Source organism: Trachemys scripta, chromosome 1 (genome assembly GCF_013100865.1).
Source record: "Trachemys scripta elegans isolate TJP31775 chromosome 1, CAS_Tse_1.0, whole genome shotgun sequence".
Classification (NCBI taxonomy): Eukaryota; Metazoa; Chordata; order Testudines; family Emydidae; genus Trachemys; species Trachemys scripta.
In genome coordinates, this window is record NC_048298.1 from 24,143,933 (window position 1) to 24,165,934 (window position 22,002).

The 22,002-nt window shown below is 42.9% G+C and overlaps 2 protein-coding genes across 3 annotated transcripts in view; one reads left to right on the plus strand and one right to left on the minus strand.

Moving 5' to 3' along the window:
* Positions 1-11,620, plus strand: PMPCB (peptidase, mitochondrial processing subunit beta). The gene is made up of 13 exons (XM_034766124.1): positions 1-151; positions 1,642-1,782; positions 2,216-2,302; positions 3,158-3,287; positions 4,911-5,109; positions 5,450-5,529; positions 6,181-6,293; positions 6,809-6,952; positions 7,610-7,770; positions 10,222-10,307; positions 10,383-10,471; positions 11,135-11,210; positions 11,297-11,620. Exons 1-13 carry the CDS (start codon positions 53-55, stop codon positions 11,359-11,361), a joined length of 1,470 nt encoding a protein of 489 aa, XP_034622015.1. The 5' UTR covers positions 1-52; the 3' UTR covers positions 11,362-11,620.
* The window catches only part of DNAJC2 (DnaJ heat shock protein family (Hsp40) member C2), a 24,744-nt gene continuing 14,355 nt past the window's right edge, over positions 11,614-22,002 (minus strand). The window contains exons 8-17 of one of the 2 annotated variants that reach the window (XM_034766107.1): positions 18,910-19,001; positions 18,685-18,806; positions 17,112-17,261; positions 16,538-16,626; positions 16,382-16,451; positions 15,432-15,616; positions 14,908-15,008; positions 13,876-13,983; positions 13,083-13,237; positions 11,614-11,741 (exon numbers count right to left, since the gene is read on the minus strand). In XM_034766107.1, the coding sequence (XP_034621998.1) occupies positions 11,667-11,741; positions 13,083-13,237; positions 13,876-13,983; positions 14,908-15,008; positions 15,432-15,616; positions 16,382-16,451; positions 16,538-16,626; positions 17,112-17,261; positions 18,685-18,806; positions 18,910-19,001 (1,147 nt within the window). In that variant the 3' untranslated portion in view covers positions 11,614-11,666. Of the gene's footprint in view, positions 11,742-13,082; positions 13,238-13,875; positions 13,984-14,890; positions 15,009-15,431; positions 15,617-16,381; positions 16,452-16,537; positions 16,627-17,111; positions 17,262-18,684; positions 18,807-18,909; positions 19,002-22,002 lie in introns of those variants that run through there. The other variant, XR_004645192.1, reaches the window with a different exon arrangement.

Genomic DNA, 22,002 nt, shown 5'->3' on the forward strand with positions numbered 1-22,002 from the left:
GGACGCTCCCGCCGGAAGTCGAGACGCGCGGCCGCCCCGGCTCTTCTCTAAGATGGCGGCGGCGCTGAGTGCAGGTTGCCTGGCGGCCCGACGGCTCCTCTGGGCCGGGTCTGGCCGCCGCCTTGTGCGGGGCTCAGCTCCAGCGAACCGGGTGAGTGGCCGGGATCGGCGCTCGGGGGAGATGCTGGGTGGGCTCCCAACCCTCCGGCCGGGCCACAGGCTGCCGGCAATTCAAGGCCAATGGGCTTCCTCCGCGCGGTGCACTCTGGGAGCTGTAGTTTCAGGTTCTTTTCACGGGGGCGCACTGAGCCCTGGGACCTGCACACTCCCACCCCACGCCCCCACCCCAAGCTGCGTAGGCCTATTGGGTGCTGGGAAGTGGGAGGCATAAGCTAAAGGCCCCTCCCCCAGCCTGGGGAGGAGCTAGTGAGCCCAGACATCAACACAAATCGGGGGACAACAAATTAAAAAAACAATAACAGGTGTGGGGGGGGGGTTGAAGGACCAAAACTAGGGGACACCGAGCAGAGAACCCTGGATAGCGCTCACTGCTCATCAAAAGCATCCAAGGAGCCAGCGGACGCTGCACAGAGGGACGCTGCCCAGATGCGTGAATGGATGAAAGAACGAAAACAGGCCCCATAGTTGCAGGCCCCCCCTCAGCCTGGTGTTATAAATGCCCACTTTGGCCATGGCTAGGAGGAGGTTGACAAGGTGGTCCCGTGACTTTGTGGGGCCCCGGATTGGGTGTGTATATATAAAAAGGGGTGGGGAAAAGTGCAGCCAGAACCTCAACAAGGGGTTCTGGAGGAGCTGGAAGAGGGACTGCAACTTGGTGCACTGTAGATAGACATGCGCCAGGGTCTCCCACACACCGCAACAAGGACAAGCATTGGGAAGAGGGGTGAACCGTGCCAGATACACACCTGTACTCACAGCTCCATGAAGGAGTCGCCAACTAATGTCCCCGGCGGGCCGTGGAACCAAGGTGGAATACAGGCTGGCACACTGGGGTCCCCCAAGCTTTGTAGTTGCCCGCTGTACTCGTGGGGTTGTCTGGCTGTGTGGGATCTGCGCAAGCCACAGTGCGGGTGGCTCTGCAGTTTTTGGCTGAAGCTGGAGCAGCCTGAGTTCTGTAGGCTACATGGGGTGGCATTGCAGGCTGAGCCCTGGACCCTGGGTTTCTTGAATAAAAACATGGATCTGTGCAGATTGAGGAGCTGTAGATGTTGGCCCTTCTGGGACTAGTTCAGGTACTTATATGGCCCCTTACTGTAATATGTAAGCACCTCATAATCTTTAATGCTTTTACTACTATTCCCCATTTTACACATGGGGAACTGAGGCACAAAAAGACTAAGTGGCTTGAGCTGAACCCAAGTTTCTCACAGCCCAGGCTAGTGCTCTAACCATTGCATTAAAAAGGGGTCAGCTGCAGACTGGTCCATTTTATGCCCCTTCATGCTTCCTTTCTGGGCAGAGTTGGTGCATTTCTGAGGAGAAGAGCAGTGGCCACCAAATCAATGCTAATTTTACAAAACAAAAATAAATAATTCATACTTCTAAGTTCATGAGCATGCTTTCCTGACAAGCATCATAGGATGGTGCCTACAATTTGTAACTAATGGCTTTTCTTTACAGTCCATACAACTTGGGACAAGCAGATTCAGGGCCACCAAGGCAGCAACGCAAATAGTTTTAAATGTTCCTGAGACTAAAGTGTCTTCTCTGGAAAATGGCCTGAGAGTAGCTTCTGAAGATTCTGGACTCTCAACATGCACAGTAGGTAACTTGTGAATGAATGTTTTACTTAACTATGTACCTGTATTTTCATTACATTGTGAAATTAGATGTACTATTTTCCTTGAGTATTTAGCAGAAGTATTTAACAGTTTGTAAATAACGAACACAAGTTTGGGTGAAGGTAAGTCTAAGCCTTTAAAAAGTGACTAGTGATTTTGGATGCCAAACTTGATACACTGTAAAGGGGTCTGATTTTTCAGAGAGTGGGTGCTCATCACTTTCTGGAAATTGTGCCCCTTTAACTGCAAATTAGTTTACCCCAAAATTGAGGCACCCAAATCACTAGTCACTTTTGAAAATCTATGTGTAGTCTATTTATAAAAGTTAAAATCTTAGCCAAAGTAAGAACCAGCAAAACAATGCCAATGCTATCTTCTATTAAATAGTAAAATTAATATTTGTTTTTAATAAGGTTGGTCTTTGGATTGATGCTGGAAGCAGGTATGAAAATGAGAAGAACAACGGAACAGCTCACTTTCTGGAGCATATGGCTTTCAAGGTAAGTATTAAAACTAGTTTTCAAATTAAAATTTTTAAAATTAAAATTGTTACTTATCTTTAAGGCTAACTATGGAGACTCTTTACAACTGATTTCAGTCTATCACTTTTCAAAATCACCTGGAAAACGCAAGCAATTTGGATTTTTGTCCAAAATAAAAATCAAGGATGCAATCCTGGCCTCATTGAAGTCGATGGCAAAGTTGCTGTTGACTTCAGTGGAGCCAGGATATCACCTCAGATCTGTATGGCTTCATCCGTACATTTGCATGTGCTGCTATGGCCTTGCCTGAAAGAAGAATTTCATGTTTGATCTATTTGAAACAAAAAACAAACAAACAAAATGGCTGACAGGAGGAATTCAAGAATGATAGATCTGTTAGTTTCAAGAGTTAGTTCTGCATGTTATTTCAGCATTTTAAAATTAACAATTTGAGTGCTTACTGAGGTGCAGTCAAAACAACACTGGTCTGAGTCAGGTGTTGTGCAACCTTCCTTCCATATTTCTGCCACTATGTTTAAATTCCTGAACTGATCCGCTCCTGCTGATACCTGAGATTGGTAGAGTTGAGTCATGCTGAATTTAACTAATCTTTAAGGAGACTAAGGAGACAAATAGGCACGCTATCCTCAAGTTAATTTTCACTTGGAATCTGTGCAGGCTTTAAACTTAGTTTTCCAGTGGAGAAAGACGGATTTGCCAACCTTCCCCCCTCAAACCAGTTGTTTCTCTTGTGCTCAAATCAGTTTTTTTTTTTTTAAAATAAATCCTTGCTGTTCCCCATGTGCAAAAGCTACTTTGTGGGTAGGTACCTTCCAGAGTGCAAGTAAACAATTTTTTTCCCTTTAATTTCAGGGGACAAAAAAGAGGTCTCAATTAGACCTGGAACTAGAGATTGAAAACATGGGAGCTCATCTTAATGCCTACACATCCAGAGAACAAACTGTGTATTATGCAAAGGCTTTCTCAAAGGACTTGCCAAGAGGTAACTGCTTCTGTTCTGCAGAATTTCTGAAGGAGCATCCTTCCTAAAGATTGTGAGGAGGGGAACAACAAGGAATTAAATGAGCTGACAACCCTCTAAAAAAGCAGAAATGGCAGAACAGTGCCTCTGCAGTGTGCTTCCCACCTCCCTTCCTTGGCAGCCCCCTGCTGAAACTCCATGGGGATGAGGCTTAGCAGGTTTGGAGAGGAGCATGTCAGCATTGTGGCCCAGGCTTGGCACATCTCCTAGGGACCAAATGGCTCTCCTTTGGGGCTAAAGATGTGAAATTCTCACTCCCCTGCAGATCTCAGAGAGATCCAGAGTTTGCAGACCATGTTCCCTGCCCCTATTTTGGCACCCTTGTCCTTCTAAGGGAACTTTTGTTCAAGCTCTAAAGTGAACCTCCCAGTGTATCTTGGGCACTCTGTGCTCCTCCAGTGTGTTTGACCTTGGGAAGGTATGATAGGGCCCTGGATATTTGCATTGTGGTTAACTTAAGCTATTGTCTCTAAACATATTGTGAAAAAGAAGCTTCCAAGAAGAGAGAAACAAAGTGCTGCCAGTTGAAGAACAAGCTATATTTTTGTTTAGTTTTCTCTAATTGTTCATTCCTGGTATGTCTAAGTGAATTGTCTTACTCCATAGTGTTCATCTGAAATAAAATAATTCATATTGACAATTCCTTGATGAGAATACTAAACTGCTCAAGATAGTTAAGACCAAAGCAGACTGTGAAGAACTTCAAAAAGATCTCACAAAACTAAGTGATTGGGCAACAAAATGGCAAATGAAATTTAATGTGGATAAATGTAAAGTAATGCACGTTGGAAAAAATAACCCCAACTATACATACAATGTGATGGGGGCTAATTTAGCTACAACTAATCAGGAAAGAGATCTTGGAGTCATCGTGGATAGTTCTCTGAAGACGTCCACGCTGTGTGCAGCGGCAGTCAAAAAACCAAACAGGATGTTAGGAATCATTAAAAAAGGGATAGAGAATAAGACAGAGAATATCTTATTGCCCTTATATAAATCCATGGTATGCCCACATCTTGAATACTGAGTACAGATGTGGTGGTCTGATCTCAAAAAAGCTATACTGGCATTAGAAAAGGTTCAGAGAAGGGCAACTAAAATGATTAGGGGTTTGGAACGGGTCCCATATGAGGAGTGATTAAAGAGGCTAGGACTTTTCAGCTTGGAAAAGAGGAGACTAATGGGGGAGATGATAGAGGTGTATAAAATCATGAGTGGTGTGGAGAAAGTGAATAAGGAAAAGTTATTTACTTGTTCCCATAATATAAGAACTAGGGGGGCCACCAAATGAAATTAATGGGCAGCATTATGTTCTTTAGAAGTTTTAGAAATCCCTGAAGAACACACATTCTCTCCAAGAAGGACACTAAAGTTTTCCTAAAACAAATATTACAAAATAAGATTACACTATGTAGAAGTTTATTTTCAATTTCCTGTTAGATCTCTCTTCCTGTACTCTATGCTAACAGTTCTGCCTACTTATAATATGTATTTGAGCTACTTATTTGATTACGATATAGTGAGCTGAAGGTTCCAGTGTTGCTGAAGCACACTTGCCCCCCATCCCTTTGTGTTTTCAACTAGCTGTGGAGATTCTTGCTGACATCATACAGAACAGTACACTGGGGGAAGCGGAGATCGAGCGGGAGCGAGGAGTTATCCTTCGAGAGATGCAGGAAGTTGAAACCAATTTGCAGGAAGTTGTCTTTGATTATCTTCATGCCACAGCCTATCAGAACACTACACTGGGACGGACAATATTAGGCCCCACCGAAAACATCAAGTAAATCCACCTTTTATTTCTCCTTTGTCTTAATTTCATGGTTACTTTCCAGTATTTGAAAACCACACTTAAAGATAAATGGAACAATTTCTGTTCTCTTTATGCCTTATGAAGTGTTTGGGGTTGCACAAGGTGGAATTGCAAGGGGAATTTCCCCTGAGTACCTTACACTCAATCAGACATGTTTGCTTTGGACATTATTACAATGTGAAACTTCTGTTTATAACTTTTATATACACTTAAAACGCTGCAGTGGCATAGCTGCATCGCTGCAACGCTTCAGTGTAGACACTACCAATGCTGACAGGAGGTGTAGTCATTTTCTTCTTTACCACTACAGATCCATAAATCGCAATGACTTGGTGGAGTACATAACAACACATTATAAAGGACCCAGGATAGTGCTGGCTGCTGCTGGAGGTTAGTATGAGACATGCATCACAGCAAGCACTTGGAAATAAGTTTAAAAACACAGCACTTTAACTTTGTTGAGATAGTACAAAGATCAGACACAGAAATATGACTTATCCACTACTTAATAAGTCATAGAAGTCTAGCCCTCAAAGTTCTGTGTATCTGCATCTCATCTGTTGTGTTCCCCCTTCTCCCCCCCCCCCAGTAATCTTCCAGGGACACCCTTAAATTTATCTTTAGGCAAGGAGGGTGCTTGGAACAGCCTCTCAGTTGAAAGCCAAGTGTAAGAGGACAGTGTGACAGAGCACAAAGCTACAAATATGGGAAGGAGATGGTGTTCAGGATGGGAGAGGGAATAAGGGAAAATAGAAAGGTGGGGTGAGATGATATAAGGCCTTGCAGTTGAGAACAAGGAGCTTGTGTTTGGTGCTGTATAAGATAGAGGAGGCAAGAAAGGTGATGAAGATGATTTTAGCAATGACATTTAATGACGTGGAAAGGGGGGATGGGAAATCAGAAATGTACAACAATCAAGTTGGGAGAGAACCAAAGGTTATGATGGATTGTTGTAACTCTGGCATCTTGGCTGAAGCTTTTTAACGTCTGTGAAAAATGATCTTCTTAGATGATACATTTTTTTGAACCTCTCTTGTTCAGGAGTCTCTCATGACGAATTGCTTGATTTAGCAAATTATCATTTTGGTAACTTACCGTCTACTCAGGAAGGAGGAATGCCAGCCCTACCCCCTTGCAAATTCACAGGTAGTGAGGTAAGCACTGAGATTGCTTTTTGCCTTTTCAGGTTAATCAGCTCAGCAAGCAACACTGAGTAATGACTAATATTAACGAGTTGTCTGGTGTGATCTAAGTTTCTAGCGTGACTTTCAAAGCTGCTAAGCACCCATTGCTCCCATTGAAGTTAATAGGAGCAGCTGATGCTCACCATCCTTGAAAATCATCCTGTTCACTTGATATATTTCTGGGCAGGGGTTTTTAAAGGTTACAGCAGAGGACTGGAACTTGGGACTCGTGTGCTGTGCCCCGACTCTGGCAAATTACTTTGCCATCCTATGTCGTCTTAATCGTCTGCAAAATGACTAGTATAATAACTTCCTTACACACAGCATTAGGTTTACACAGACAGTGAAGGGTATTATTGAGTAAAGCTTTTTACGCTTTGCACTAGATTTTATTTGAAAGTTTCTAGTTTCCTTCATTTGAATAAATGTATACACTATGATATGTTTGCTGCATTACATTTGAAATTAACATTTTTGTGATTCAGATTCGTATAAGAGATGACAAGATGCCTTTGGCACACATCGCAATAGCTGTCGAAGCAGTTGGCTGGTCTCACCCAGATACAATTCCCCTTATGGTAGCAAATACTCTGATAGGCAACTGGGATCGTTCCTTTGGAGGAGGTGTGGTGAGTGAACCTCAAGAAGCTTTGATGAGGGTTGATTATACCAGTAAGAGGGGTTTAATTCAGTAATTTGCCAGCATCAGTACACAAATTCCTCCTTGTCTGGGATGGAATCAAGTTTTCTGGCTATTTCTATCGGCGTTTAAAAAAAAAAAATCAAAATCCAGCCCAAAGGTCTCTGAATGCATTCTGTTGCCATGTGACATGAGAATTGGGGCGCAGGTGCAGTTGGGGAATGGCACACTGAGTCACCAAAGGGAGGAGCCTTCATAGAGCCTAGCAACCTATAGTGAAAACAAGTTGGAAAAACTAAATAGGCTCCAAAGCTGTATGCAATGAGTATCCCAGTGCCTGTTCCCTCTCTTGGAATCTTACTAGCTATTTTTATTAGGACTTAAAAAAAAAAAAAACCTTTGCAATTTAAAACTGACAAGTTCAGGCTGCCACTTGGGGAGTGAAAGATTATGTGCAGGAGAGGAAGCTGCCTGTTCTACACAAAGGCATCTGGTGCATACTCATAGCAGTATTGTTGGCTGTGGAGGAAGCTGCCAATCTGTCTCACTTGAAATAGCAGTGGGCGAGCTTAGTGGTGGGAAAGAATATTTAAAAAAAAAAAAAAAAAACACCGAAATGCTAAAACTTATCATCTTGTGTAAACAGAATTTATCCAGCAAGCTTGCCCAGATCACTTGCCATGGCAACCTGTGTCATAGCTTCCAGTCTTTCAACACCTGTTACACTGATACTGGACTGTGGGGGCTCTACATGGTTTGTGAACAATCCACTGTACAGGATATGATACACTTCGTTCAAAGAGAGTGGTAAGAAAACGCATGTTTCTCCAAGCAGCTAGTTTTGGGTTGAGGACTGCCTATTTAAAAATAGCAGCTTCATCAAAAAAGTGTTCTGTTTGTTTATCACAGTCCAAATTTGTTGGGAAAGAACACGTAGACTAAGTTCAGAAGCTTGTGATGTTTGTTTCCAAAAAGCCAGTTTCTCCCACCCTTGCTTCACCCGGACAGTACCTTACACTGGAAGTAGCTCCAATGAAAGCAATGGGTTTACTTGAAGAGCAAGGTACTACTTGGAAGAGTAAGAGTGGTGAAATCTGGCCCAAAACATCAGTAATAGCAATTTGATTTACAAATTAAATTTTCTGGCAGGAGGAGGGATTGGAAGGGTTATGTAATCTTCTGTGGAATAAGATGCAAGCTAAGTAAGGTCTGTTACTTCTTATCTAACTTTATATACCCTCCAATCAACTGCAGACAGACTCAGTGGCATTTAGTTTACATTTTCAGAGAAGCACATTAAATTACCATATATACTCATTCATTAGCCCGTTAGTTTATAAGCTGACCCCCCCCAAGATGGTTAAGTAAAAATAGCAAAAACCGTATAACCCTTTCATAAGCCGACCCTATATTTCAGGGGTTGGAAAACTTTGGCTCCCAGCCTGTCAAGGTAAGCCGCTGGCGGGTCGGAACGTTTTGTTTACCTGGAGTGTCTGCAGGCATGGAGCCCCTTAGCTCCCTGTGGCCGCGGTTTGCCGTTCCCAGCCAATGGGAGCTGCAGGAAATGGCAGCCAGCACATCCCTCGACCTGTGCCGCTTCCCGCAGCCCCCACTGGCCTGGAGCGGGGAGCCGTGATCGGCCTAACCTGTGGACACAGCAGGTAAACAAACAGGCCCGGCCCGCCAGGGTGCTTACCCTGACAAGTCATGTGCCAAAGGCTGCCGATCCCTGCCATAGAGTTTAAAATCATCAAATTTTGGCGTAGACTCGTTTGAGCCGACCCCCACTTTTTGATGCTTTTTTTTTTTTACCAAAAATATTCGGCTATACAGTACTTACTACCACAGTAACTGCATGGATGATGGCTAGTTGCACAAGCAAATGACCAATGAGACATTTATCTGGCACTTAACTGTAATTACAGTGACTGCCAGTGAAAGTGTAGACACACAAGATGGGTGAGGTAATACCTTTTATTGGACCCACTTCTGTTGATGAAATTATAGTAATTACATTGTAACTAAATGGAATTGTAGGTATGTGATTGTGCAAGGATTTCTCTGAAAAATAGGCCAGGGAATGGTGTAATTTAGGGCCTATTTTGAGTCATCTCGACACCAGAGTACCCACCTTCTGAACTGGCTGAGTAGAGCTGGACTGCATGAGCCACAGATAAAATTCAAGTCAGATGGGAACATTTCTAGGACATTTTGCAAGGGAATTTTTGTCCTTTCAGAGGATGGGCTACATCTTGGAGAGGTTTTTGTGGCCCATCTCCCCTCCTGTTCTTCCCCAACCTAGTTACATGATGTCTATGGCAACTACAGCAATTGATTAAATGGAACAGTAGTAGTGGGACCGTAATGTTTTTTTTGTTTAACGGAATTGAGCATTGGGGGGAGGGAGGGAAGGGGTGAGCTAGCCCTATGTGACCAGCCAGCATTGTTCAGCCCAGAGTTTGGAAACCTCTGTTTTAATACATCTCCCTGCACTTACAGCGAGGAGTTGTTCCCTAGTGCAGTGGCTCTCAACCATTCCAGACTGCTGGACCACTTTTAGGAATCTGATTTGTCTTGTGCACCCCTAAGTTTCACCACACTTAAATTACTTGCTTACAAAATCAGACATAAAAATACAAGTGTCTCAGCACACTACTACTGAATAATGGCGTACTTTCTCATTTTTTACCATGTAACAAAATAAATCAATTGGAATATAAACATTGTACTTACAGTTCTGTGTACAGAGCAGTATAAACAAATAATTCTGTATGAAATTTTAGTTCGTACTGACTTTGCTAGTGCTTTGTATGTAGCCTGATGTAAAACTAGGCAAATATCTAGGTTAGTTGATGTATCCCTGGTTGACAACCACTACCCTACTGTAGTACTTTTTGTTTACTTCTAAACATCAGTGCTATGGTTCTCCCAATCTTCCTGTGGAGACTATCAACGTTAAGTAGCTCATGCCATTAGAAAGCTTCCTCAGATTCAACCTACATTTACCCTTTAATCCTACTACTCATATGGAAGAGGCTTGCTACAGGGATAAATCTCTAATCCTCCACTTACATATGCTGAGAATACCACTAACCCATCTCTCTCTCTAGAAATGACATTCTCTCATTGGTGTACTAATATGCCTGGTGTCTTAGCATTGTGCATAGGTAATAGGGCACCCTACCTCAAATAACTAATGCCATTCTTGCTTGCTTAAATTAGTAAAATTTCCTACTAGCGCTTCAAACTGTCTTTCAGGATACGACTCTGCACCAGTGTTACTGAAAGTGAAGTATCTCGAGCCACGAACCTTTTAAAAACAAATATGCTGTTACAGCTGGACGGTAAGGTTAAAATTGGGATTTTTAGTCTCGTTTTACTCATATGTTGATAACTAGAGTATTTTTTGCCTTCATTAGGGTCCACCCCCATCTGCGAGGACATTGGGAGACAGATGTTGTGTTACAATCGTAGAATTCCAATTCCTGAGCTTGAAGCAAGAATTGAAGTAAGTAATAAGTGTGTTGTGTATTTTTAAATGAAGAATGTTAACGTAGCAGCTAGCAACTTAGCTGTCTAGAGCAGGGGTGGCCAAACTGGGGCTCATGAGCCGCATGTGGCTCTTTTACACTTGAAGTTCAGCTTGTGAAGCTTCCCCCATTCTCCGCTTATCAGAGCGGGGGAGGAGGGGAAGCTCGGTGCTCTGCTCTGCACCGGGGTGGTGGGGCTTAAACCCCAAGACACCCCCCCTCCCCCTTTCCCAGGGGGTCGAAGTCCCAGCAGGGGGTCCTGGCTCTCAAACTTTTGAAGATTCTCATTTGCATTTCAGAGGGTCAGTAAGTTTGGCCAGCCTGGTATAGAGGATGAAAGGTTGTCTGAAACTTTGCTAGCCCTCTAGAACAATGGTTCTCAAACTATTTACCAAGGTGGGCCATATCCACACAGTACATATACTATCTCTGTATGGCCTGGAGTATGTCACAGAGCTCACAGCTGTGTGCTGATTGGGCTGCAAGCAGCTCATGAGTTGAACTGCTACTTTAGAAAGACATGGCAGCTAACTTACTAGTTGATTAGCTGTAAAACCATTTTATTATAATAATTCAACTCTGGGCTCTAATAGATTTTGTCCAAGAAAATATTAACTAACTTTTCTTAAAACACTTTTCAGGCTATTGACGCCCAGACCATAAGAGAGATTTGCACAAAGTACATTTATGATAAGTGCCCTGCCATCGCTGCTGTGGGTAAGCTTATTCTCCTTCACTGTTTCCTCACCAGGCCAAGCTGCAGCTTAAACGGATGTCTTGACTTACTTCTTTTTAATTTCCAGGTCCGCTTGAACAACTTCCAGATTACAACAGAATCCGTAGTGGCATGTACTGGCTACGTGATTAGGAACACATGATAAATGTTTTAATGAAGATACCAGACTTCTAAAGCAGTTGTCACAAGGCATAAAGACAAATACATTTGATCTCTTTGCCCCCCCCCACCCCTAAATTCAGTACCAATAATTACATAAATGTCACTGAGGGGAAGTCACCTTGACAGTTGTTCTCAGTCCTTACACCCTTTTGTACTTGGAGAAGCTAATTTCAGAAAGTTAACACTTATTTATGTGTAATTTGTCTAAATAATAAAAACATGTACAGTATTTGCATTTTTATTATAAAACAGAACACACAGATTGTCACTGAGTCTCATTTCTTTGCTTTAGCAGCATTCAACACTTGTTCCTGGGCAGCTTTCTTTGCTTTAACCATTTCAACAAGTTCCTGCAGGGTAAAAGAAAAGAAACAAAGTGGTATATTTAACCAATTAAATTGTCAGATAACTAATCAGATGGTGACTTAACTCTGCCAATCAAACTAGGACTCGGGCTAGACAAGTATTCATTGGAGTAGAGAATTTGGAGAAAGCAGAGGCTGAATATCCAAAGCCAAGATGTGACATGACTAATCAGTTATGCTCCCTTTCCCCCAGCTTGAACTGCTGCCTTCTTCCTTTCAGTACTGTGTGAACACTTTGTCATGCTTGTTAACCTTAACTGGTGAGACAAGATAGGTAACTTTTTTTTTTATTTGGACCAACTTCTGTTGGTGGAAGCAATGAGTATCACAGAGCTCTTCTTCAGAGGAAGGTAACCAGAGTGTCTTAACGTTTTAGTGCAGCACTGGCCTTAAGTCAACCCAGCTACATTGCTCAGGTGAGTGGAAAAATCCACATCCCTGAGTGTTGTAGTTAAGTCAGCCCAACCCCCCCATGTAGACAGTGCTAGATCAGTGGGCAAGTTCTTCTGTCTACTTAACTACTGCCTCTGGGAGGTGGCTTAGAGTGACAGGAGATCCCCTCCCAGTGCTTTAGTGAGTGTTGACATAAGCTGAATACAAGCTGTAGGAGACCACTTAAAATGAAGGTGAGGTGATGTTACAAATTGGTATCTCATAATGGCTCATTATAACAATTTGTAACATACCTTGATTGCCCACTTAGTTTTAAGCAGTCTCCTTCAGCATATGAACCCCTTGTTTCACAATAATGAGGAGGCCAGTGGCACCTTAAAGTCTAACAGATTTATTTGGGCATAAACTTTTGTGGGTAAAAAAACCCACTTCAGATGCATGGAGTGAAAAGTACAGATGCAGGTATTGTTATACATGAAGAGAATGCCTGGATCTGTAATTTTCACTCCATGGACCTGAAGAAGGGTTTTTTTTTTACCCACGAAAGCTTATGCCCAAATAAATGTTAGTCTTTAAGGTGCCACTGGCCTCCTCGTTGTTTTTGTGGATATAGACTAACAGGGCAAACCTCCCCTCCCCCTGTTACTTGTTTCACAATCTATTCCAAATTGTATTTAGCATAGACACACTGGTTACTTTCCCCAGACTTGAATGAAAGCTCTGTGAAGCTCAAAAGCTTATCCCTCCCCAACAGAAGTTGGTCCAATGAAAGATTATTACCTCAGCTACCTTGTGTCTCTCATATCCTGGGACCAACTAATTTTTACCACTTGTTTTCCTTGAAGAAACAGCAGCTCTGGCAGTTGTGGAGACTAGACATTGCAGCAGGCTAACCACATAATCGTAGGACACAGACAAAACAGTGTTTCCTACCTTATAGCGCTTCATGCAGTCTTTTCTTGACCGGCCTGGGACAGCAGCTGCTATTTTTTCCCATCTTTCAGGAGTATTTACTGGATATGTCTTCAAAGCCTGTTCTAAAAGTTTTTGCTCTTCTGTAGTCCAAGGGGCTGAATCTGTGACTAGTCCTGTTTTATAAAAAGCCATTGATAAATGAGAATAGTGATGAAATATTAGATGTTTAGCCAGAAGTCCTCTAATTATATAAAACTTTGTCCCTGCCATGGGATGAGCTAGCAAGAATGCTGCTAAGAAATTGATATTCCTATGAAACTTGTGCCTTCTAAACCATTTAAGAAGCCTATAACTGCTTGCTTTTGCATTTCAGTAAGGAAATGATCATCCACTTCTAGGAAAGCCCCTTGGGGAAGAAAGTGTCCTGGACAGATCTTGGGGTTCTATGCAAAGCCAAGCTCATCTGGGGAGAGGGCCCATACCTTCTCTGCCCCTACAGTGGAGCTCCTGATCCCCCCCCAGTTCCTGACAGTGTGGCTCTAGTGGCCGGGGTTGCTTCTGGGGAAATGAGAAGGATCTTTAGGAGAGACAAGAGAGCCTCCCCAAAAACTGCATTAAATCTGACAGCTGCCACAAATGGATGTGTCCTGGGCCAACACATTATTTGGCCATATTCTGCACTCACTAAATTATAGTTTTATTTCACCTGCAGACATCCAACGAGGAATCTGGGACACTGTCTTTCATCAAGCATAACTAAAGGCATAGAATTGTTTGTGAAGGGCTGAAAATAGTTCTCCGACAGCCTTACCTTCAAATCGCTCTGAAGGTGCAGCACTCTCTGTCTGAGGTACCACTCCGTGCTCTTTCTTAAACTTATCAAAAGCTTTCTTGTTTATGTCGTCCTTTTGATGAGGGTCTGAGGACAATACAGATTCATTTAATTGACAAGACCAGAGACCACAATAGGAAGTTTAAAAAGCCATACATAATGCCTAACACATCATATAGCAGATTAGCCTAAAGCTAGCATTTAAATATTCTGAAGATGAATGTAATGTTTCATTTCAAAGGTTAGCAATAAGGGTGGTTAGATGAAAACTAGGTGAGATTTATATTGATCCAAAAATGACATATCCAACAGCTTCAATCTTATTCTAATGTTTACACTGTACTATAAAAGCTGTTTTCCAGGGCATGGGTCTGATCCTGCAGCCCTAATCACATGCTTAGTCCCACTGTAGCCAAGTGGGATTGTTCCCAGGAGTGATGACTACAGGATGAGGCTCTAAATCTGTTAAGCATTAGTATGGATAACTAGCTCTATCAGCAGGTACTCAGGATATTGTCGGTCGTTTTAAGTCTCTTTCTTGTCCCAGCAAGTAGCTTGGTACAATATGACTGAGAAACTCCTTTAAATAATGCACTCTCTCACTGGTGGAATACTGAGCAGGAAGAAAGGAATGTCTTGGTGTTCGACTTTTTATTTTCAGTAATGATTAATACAGATAGCATTGTGATGGTTCAGTCTTAAACTGAACTTCATCTCAACAACACAGCATGGTGGTTTAGCCATTGCACAATGCCTGTTTGTATTTCATGGTAAAATCTCTTCATCACAGCAGCACAGATCTAAAAATTCATCTTGATAAAGATGATTTCCACTCAGAATGAGCTAAGGCAAGTGGTTGTGCTCATAATAGCATCTGCTTTCACTTAATGAAGATAGAAACGGTTTCCATGAATGGACAATTAATGTTTTGTTTTGCATTTAAAGAAAAATAACTTATTACATAAATAATATAGAAGCACGCAGACCATCTTACAAAGATAATAAAGATACCAAGTTTCTGGAGGCTCTTTGCTTTATTGATGACATCTTTTGCTGTTCGTTTTATTCCAGTAGTAGAATGCAAGTTCATATAATTGGCAATAACTTCCCACCTACACCAAGAATGGAAAACAAACAATGCAAAATAGCATACGGTAGAATAGCAGTGAGAGATATGTTTAATTTCTTAGCTAATTATAGTGAGGTCTATGCTTGCAATAGCATATCTATAATCCTTAGCACTCAGTTCTTTGGAAACTAAATATGCTACTTTACGTCCACAGTAAATGGAGTGCAGAACTTTTCTATTAAATTGCATTGAGGTTGGGTTGGCCTCTTACTAAGGTCTCTGCCCTGGACTGAGATAAAATGAAGGGATTGTCTAAAGCGTACATGGAGGGACATTGTAGAGGTCCTACAGCAAAATACTGTTTCAGATGCTCTGAAATCTCATGAGGAATGCCACAAGTTGGAAAATGTTTTGTTACTAAAAAAAAATAATAGTTGTCTTTTACATTTAAAACGTGAAAAAGTACCTTGAGTTAGTCCCAGCGGGGAAGAGGTTCACAGCTTTAATCAATAACTGTAAGTCATCTTCTGACCAATTTTTACTTCCACCTCCGCCACCGCTTGTTGATCTCTCTGAACTCTTGGTTGCCTGGCGCAAACGAGCCTCTGCTTCTTCTCTTTCTTGCTTGATCTGTTCATTTATTTCTTCTATCTAGGTGAATAAAAATATGCATCAATTAATATTAACATTTTATTCCACAAATCCAAAATTAAAGTCCCAACTACATTTTCAGCTACTGGAATTGCTTCAAGCCTTCAACTTTCCCTGGTTTTCTTATTCTTATACATCACACTTGTGGAAAGAGAGTCTACCTATTCCACCATTATTTCCCCAACAGATGACATAGATACAGCTATGTGTAGACATACTCATGGGCATGCCAAAAAAACTGACGCATAATGAGTGCAAACTCATGAAATTAAACTAGACACTTTTCCAATATTTGAGCAACAATATTGTAGGGGAAGTCTAGACTGACTGCTGACTTTTGGTCATTGGCACAGAGGGTAGATTTTGTTTGCATAATGAAGATAAGCGAAGATTGGGCCATTCTTCCCAGAGTAGTTCACTACTGCTGAGGAATATGAACTTCCTTATCTAAAATCTTATGGGATATTACACCAGTTACTGACTGTGATGATTAGGTACTAATCTAAAATGCATAAACTCTTACTCTGCTGGCACCAGCACATTAGACTGACCCTGAACTATGCTATTTATTGTGGAAGTAGTGGCAAAGTCTCGTCTCTGTGTTATGAAACAGGTCTTGGTGGCCATTCTTACCATGTAACGAACCCCGTCTAAGATGCATATCTTAAGTTAATATCCAACTTGTTTAGATGCTGTCAGACAGTCAGGAAAGCTTAGTTAATCTAAATATTTTCATTACATTGATTTGACACCATGTATAATTACCTGTTTTTCTACAGCAGCCTTTCCTCCTTCCCTTGTCGTGGATGTAAGTGCTTCATTCAAGCATTGCAGACTAAAAATAAATTGTTAAGTTATATTGGAGAGCTAGTAGAAAGATGGATATCAAAATATAGAGTAAAGAGGGTCAGGAAAACGTACCTTGCTAGTTCAAGACGATCACAAAGCTTTTCCACCTCTTCCATCATTTTAACACCCTCTGCCTCATTATCAGAAAAGTAATTCCAGTTCTGAAAGCAGAAATACATGTTTTCCATTGAAGGTATAGGACAATGAAATTCAAAGAGTGTCTCAAAACACACCCATTCCTCCAGTATTACTATAATTGGGGCTGAATAGCCTTAAAATAAATTGGATGTTTTTCATGCAACTGAAATTGGACTATGAGTGTGTACTTTTATATTTTGCTTTTTAGTTGATAGTCTTCATAAAGCTACATTGGTTTGTCTTTACAGACCAAAGCATCTCTTTATGTTGTGATTCTGTATTTTAAAAAAATAAATCTATAATGACATTTACTTGTAAACAACAATACAAGTGTTTCTGACACGTGGAGAAAAAACACTTTTACCTATGGACACAATTTCCACCCACCACCTCCATTTATAAGGATAAACATACATGAGTGATTTGACATGAAAGCAAAAGTTCTGGTCTAACCGGGTGCGACAATTTCATTAATACAGTCTATATTCAGCTATAATGACATCTATACCTTGCACGTTGTTCTCAATTTTTGTCTTTCCTTCTTAATTGCTTTTTTCTGTATATCTTTTTCTTTTTTTGCCAGCAATGCTTGTTGTCGAACTTCTTCCTCTTCCTTCTCCTTAGCCAACCGTGCTGCTTCTAATTCTGCTTGTCTTTGCTGCAATCAAAGGGAAAAAAATTTAGTAGGTCTTCTTGTGTAAGATGCACAAGATGCGCCTACTTTAACAAGGTGAATAAAACTATCAATACTTAAACACTTGGAAGATTGACCTTTTAAGAAATAAACAAAAGGTGAATGCGCAAGCACATATGCACACACTGCCTGGCATTAATTAACAAATACCTCACTAGCACTGAAGATACCCAGTTTCTAAGGGCTGATCTACACTACGTTAAGTCGACATAAGGCAGCTTACGTTGACCTAATTATGTCAGCGTCTACACCACAGCCTTCCACCCACATAAGACTTATGTTGGTGTAGTTAGGGCGATGCATTGTCTGTGTAGACAACACCAATGTCTACATTGTCTGTGTAGACACATCCACTGTTGGCAGTCTTGTCAATTTCACTGGCTCTCCCCTCACTGTGAGCCAGGGCTTCTGGGTGAGCAGTGAAAATGACAAGGCTGCCTGGCTCCCGGCGGGGGGGGAGAAGGGGGGAGGAGGGAAACGGGGGGAGAGCCAAGGCAGCTGGACCCTGCTCCCTGGGGGCAAAAAGCCTCAGGTGCCTTCCCCAACTCCTGGCAGGGAATGGGGAGCAGAGGAGGAGGAAGCCCATTGGGAGCCTGTGGGGCAACCGGGCTCCCAGCAGGGAGCTGCCAGCAGAGCTGAGAAGCCGGACTCTCCGCTCCCCACACCGCCTTTCTTAGGTTGGTGGAGGCGCTCCTGGTGAGGATCTGCCCCACCGACCCAAGGAGGGTAGTGTGGACACGAACCACTGCAGATTTACATTTTAGAAGAAATCTTATTCCTGCTCCAGGACCAGTCCTTAGAAAAATCTAATGGTTCTGTAAGCATTTGTGCTGCTCCTCTGAAGTGCAATTGCTGGTGGACTGCAAAATAGGATTTTTAAAATCATACCATTTGGATTAGCATCTTTTACGTCCCAACTTCTTCAATCACGCTAAGATTTTGACAGCAGCTATCTCACAGATTGCTTGCATTAGCAAGTGCAAGCTGCTGCTCATCTTCAAAGGGCTTTACAGATACTAACCAATCAGTCCATAAAGCACTCCCATAAAGTAAGCAATTATTTCAATTTACAGATGGGGCAACTAAGCCACAAATGTTAACGGAACTTGCTTGAGACAGTAAAGAAAGTCTGCAATAAACAGGGATTTGATTTTAGAAGTTCCTGGCTGCCAGGGCTGTGTCCTGCCCACATCTCACTCTCAATCTTAAAAGAGTCACTGGTCCCTAAATATAGCAGTGCCTTTTTGGCACTGGAACAAGACTGAAAATAGCAAGTCTCAGGCCTCCGTGTAATTTTCAGTGTGTGGCCTCTATCAGATCTGGAAGCTGATCAGATACATTTAAGTCTCTGAGTTTCTCAACCCATATAAACAATTTACAAACTTACTCTCTCTTTTGCTTCCTGTTCTTTTCGTTTTGCTTCTACCTTTGCTTTCTTTTCTGCTTCCTTCTTTGCCTTTTCTTCTTCCTTGAATTTCTTTATTCTAGGATCACAGCTGTATGCATTGTCTAGCAGAGGAAACAAAGCATTGTGTCCATGAAAGGGGACACTAAACCTTTTCACTGCTAGTTACCAAATGCCTCTTCTTAAAAAGGCAGAATTTATACTTACCAACTAATGTCCTTATCCTGTTCATCTCTTCTTTTTTCCTCAGTGCTCTGGCTGCTCTGTTCTGTTTTTCTATCCACCTCCTCTCATCTCGACTACAAATTGGAAGGCATGGTGTTAGTTCAGCTCTGCCAATCACCAGCATTGTTAATAAATGGATGGAGATATACCTATCTCATAGAACTGGAAGGGACCTTGAAAGGTCATCGAGTCCAGTCCCCTGCCTTCACTAGCAGGACCAAGTACTGTCCCTGACAGGGTTTGTTTTTTTTTTTTTTTTTGGGGGGGGGGGGGCGGGCCCTGTCAGGAATTCCATTACAAGAACCAATTTGCAGATACTTCAAATTTCAACTGTAGTAAAAGCAGAGTTACGAGCATCAGCTGTTGGCCCACAAAGGTCAAGTGCAAACCCTGAATCCTTGCACAACAGCTCAACCACACTACATAGTCTAACATAAAAGACAGTTCAGTAATCATAGGCTCATAGAAGTGAAGGACTGGAAAGGACCTCAATAGGTCACCCAGGCCAGGCCCCTGCATTCAAGGCAGGACTAACTAGTCCATTCCTGACAAGTGTTTGTCTAACCTGTTCTTAAAAACCTCCAATGATGGAGATTCTACAACCTCCCTAGGCAATTTATTCCAGTGCTTAACCACCCTGACAGTTAGGAAGTTTTTCCTAATGTCAAACCTAAACCTCCCTTGCTGCAATTTAAGTCCATTGCTTCTTGTCCTATCACCAGAGGTTAAGGAGAACCATTTTTCACTTCGTTGTAACAGCCTTTTATGTGCTTGAAAACTATTATGTTCCCCCTCAGTCTTCTCTTCTCCAGAATAAACAAAAACAGTTTTTTCACTCTTTCCTCACAGGTCATGTTTTCTAGACCTTTAGTCATTTTTTTTGGCTTTCTGGACTTTCTCCAATTTGTCCATATCTTTCCTGAAATGTGGCACCTAGAACTGGATACATCTTATCAGATGGAGTACTTCTCATGTATTGCTTACAACACTCCTGCTAATATGTCCCAGAATGATGCTTGTTTTTTTAAACAATGTTACACTGTTGACTCATATTTAACTTGTAAATCCATTATACCTTCAGATCCCTTTCCACATTACTCCTTCCTAGGCAGTCATTTTCCTGTTTTGTATATGTGCAATTGATTATTCCTTCCTAAACTTTGCATTTGTCCTTTATTGAATTTCATCCTATTTACTTCAGACCATTTCTGCAGTTTGTCCAGATCATTTTTAATTTTAATCCTATTCTCCACAGCACTTGCAACCCCTCCCAGCTTGGTATCGTCTGCAAACTACCCTGTTTCCCCGAAAATAAGACAGTGTCTTATATTAATTTTTGCTCCCAAAGATGCGCTAGGTCTTATTTTCAGGGGATGTCTTATTTTTCAGAAATGAAAAATGCCTTATTATCGGTGGATGCCTTATTATCGGGGAGGTCTTATTATCGGGGGGATGCCTTATATTACAACGAGAGGCAAAACTGTAAGTAGGCCTTATTTTCGGAGGATGTCTTATTTTCGGGGAAACAGGGTATATACATGTACTCTCTCTGCCATTACCTAAACCTTTTATGAAGCTATTGAACAGAACCAGGACCAGGACCGATCCCTGTGGGACCCCACTCAATATGCTCTCTCAACTTCACTGTGAACCACTGATAACTACTCTATGGGAACAGTTTTCCAACCAGTTATATACCTACATTATGGTTAGAGCTCCATATCTGTCACAGAGGTCACAGAAGTAACAGATTTCATGTCTTTCTGCAACCTCCATGACATCTGCAGCGGCCCGTGTGGCCAGCTGCTCAGGCAGCCCCAGGGACAGTTGCACCAGCGCTGCTAGAGCATCTCCGCAGCCAGCCGCTCCGGCAGCCCCGCAGCCAGCCGTTGCTGGAGCTGCCCTGGGGCCAGTCGCACCGGCCGCTGAGCAGCGGACAGTGCGGCCAGCCCTCGGGACTGCCTAAGCAGTGGTCCCAGGGGCAGCGGAAGCGCCACAGCTCGGCAGCCCCCAGCAGCGGGTGCCGCTGGCCCTGGTGCCTCTCCCCAGAGCTGCGGCCCTCCGGGGACACCCCCAAGCAGCGGCTCCCCCCAGGGTCCCTCCAGCAGCCGCACTCCTCCCTTCTCCCCTCCCCCGGGCCTCCCAGAGCAGCGGCCCACCCAGCTAAGATTTAGTCTGGGGTATTTATAGTACAAGTCATGGACAGGTCACCAGCCGTGAATTTTTGTTTATTGCCTGTGACCTGTCCACGACTTTTATTAAAAATACCCATGACTAAATACTTAATTATAGTAGCTGCATCTAGGCTATCTTTCCTTAATTTGTTAATGAGAAGGTCATGTGAGACAGTATCAAAAACTAAAATCAAGATATACACATCTACTGTTTCCCCCATCCACAAGGCTTGTTACCCTGTCAAAGAAAGCTATTAGGTTACTTTGACATGATTTGCTCTTGACAAATCCATGTTGATTGTTACTTATCACTAAGGCTATGTTTTAGTCATGGGTATTTTTAGTAAAAGTCATGGACAGGTCACAGGCAGTAAACAAAAATTCACGGCCGGTGACCTGTCCATGACTTGTACTATACCCCTGGCCAAATCTTGGGAGTGCCGCAGATGCTCATGGGGAGACCATGGCCCAGGGGGTGCTGTGAGTGCTGGGGGGTGTGTGCGTTTGCAGCCCGGGGGGGCACCACAGGTGCCTGAGTGGGAGCAGCCTGGGACCCCCCGCTGGTGCTGGGGGGCAGGGGCAAGTTGGCGGGGTTGGCAGGATCCCTACCCGGCTTCTCGGAAGCGGCGACATGTCCCTCCCTGCGCTCCTAGCGCTGCACACTGCCAGCTCCTCAGTTCCCATTGGCCGGGAACCGTGGCCAATGGGAGTTGCGGGGGCAGTGCCTGTGGGCAGAGCTAGGAGCTGAGGGAGAGATGTTGCCACTTCCGGGGAGCTTCCCCCCCCCCCCCACCCAAGGTAAGCGCCACCCAGAACCCTCACCCTCTGTTGATACTCACACCTTCTCGTCAGCTGTTGTGAATGGGCCACATCCACCATGATTGAATTGGCCTCGTTAGCA

What these genes read in the sequence shown, in the direction of transcription:
- PMPCB (XM_034766124.1), top strand. Translation starts at nt 53, where the DNA reads ATGGCGGCGGCGCTGAGTGCAGGTTGCCTGGCGGCCCGACGGCTCCTC. An exon ending in AGTGCTGGCTGCTGCTGGAG is followed by an intron (nt 5,530 to 6,180) that starts GTTAGTATGAGA and finishes TCTCTTGTTCAG; the next exon opens with GAGTCTCTCATGACGAATTG. An exon ending in GTTCCTTTGGAGGAGGTGTG is followed by an intron (nt 6,953 to 7,609) that starts GTGAGTGAACCT and finishes TTGTGTAAACAG; the next exon opens with AATTTATCCAGCAAGCTTGC.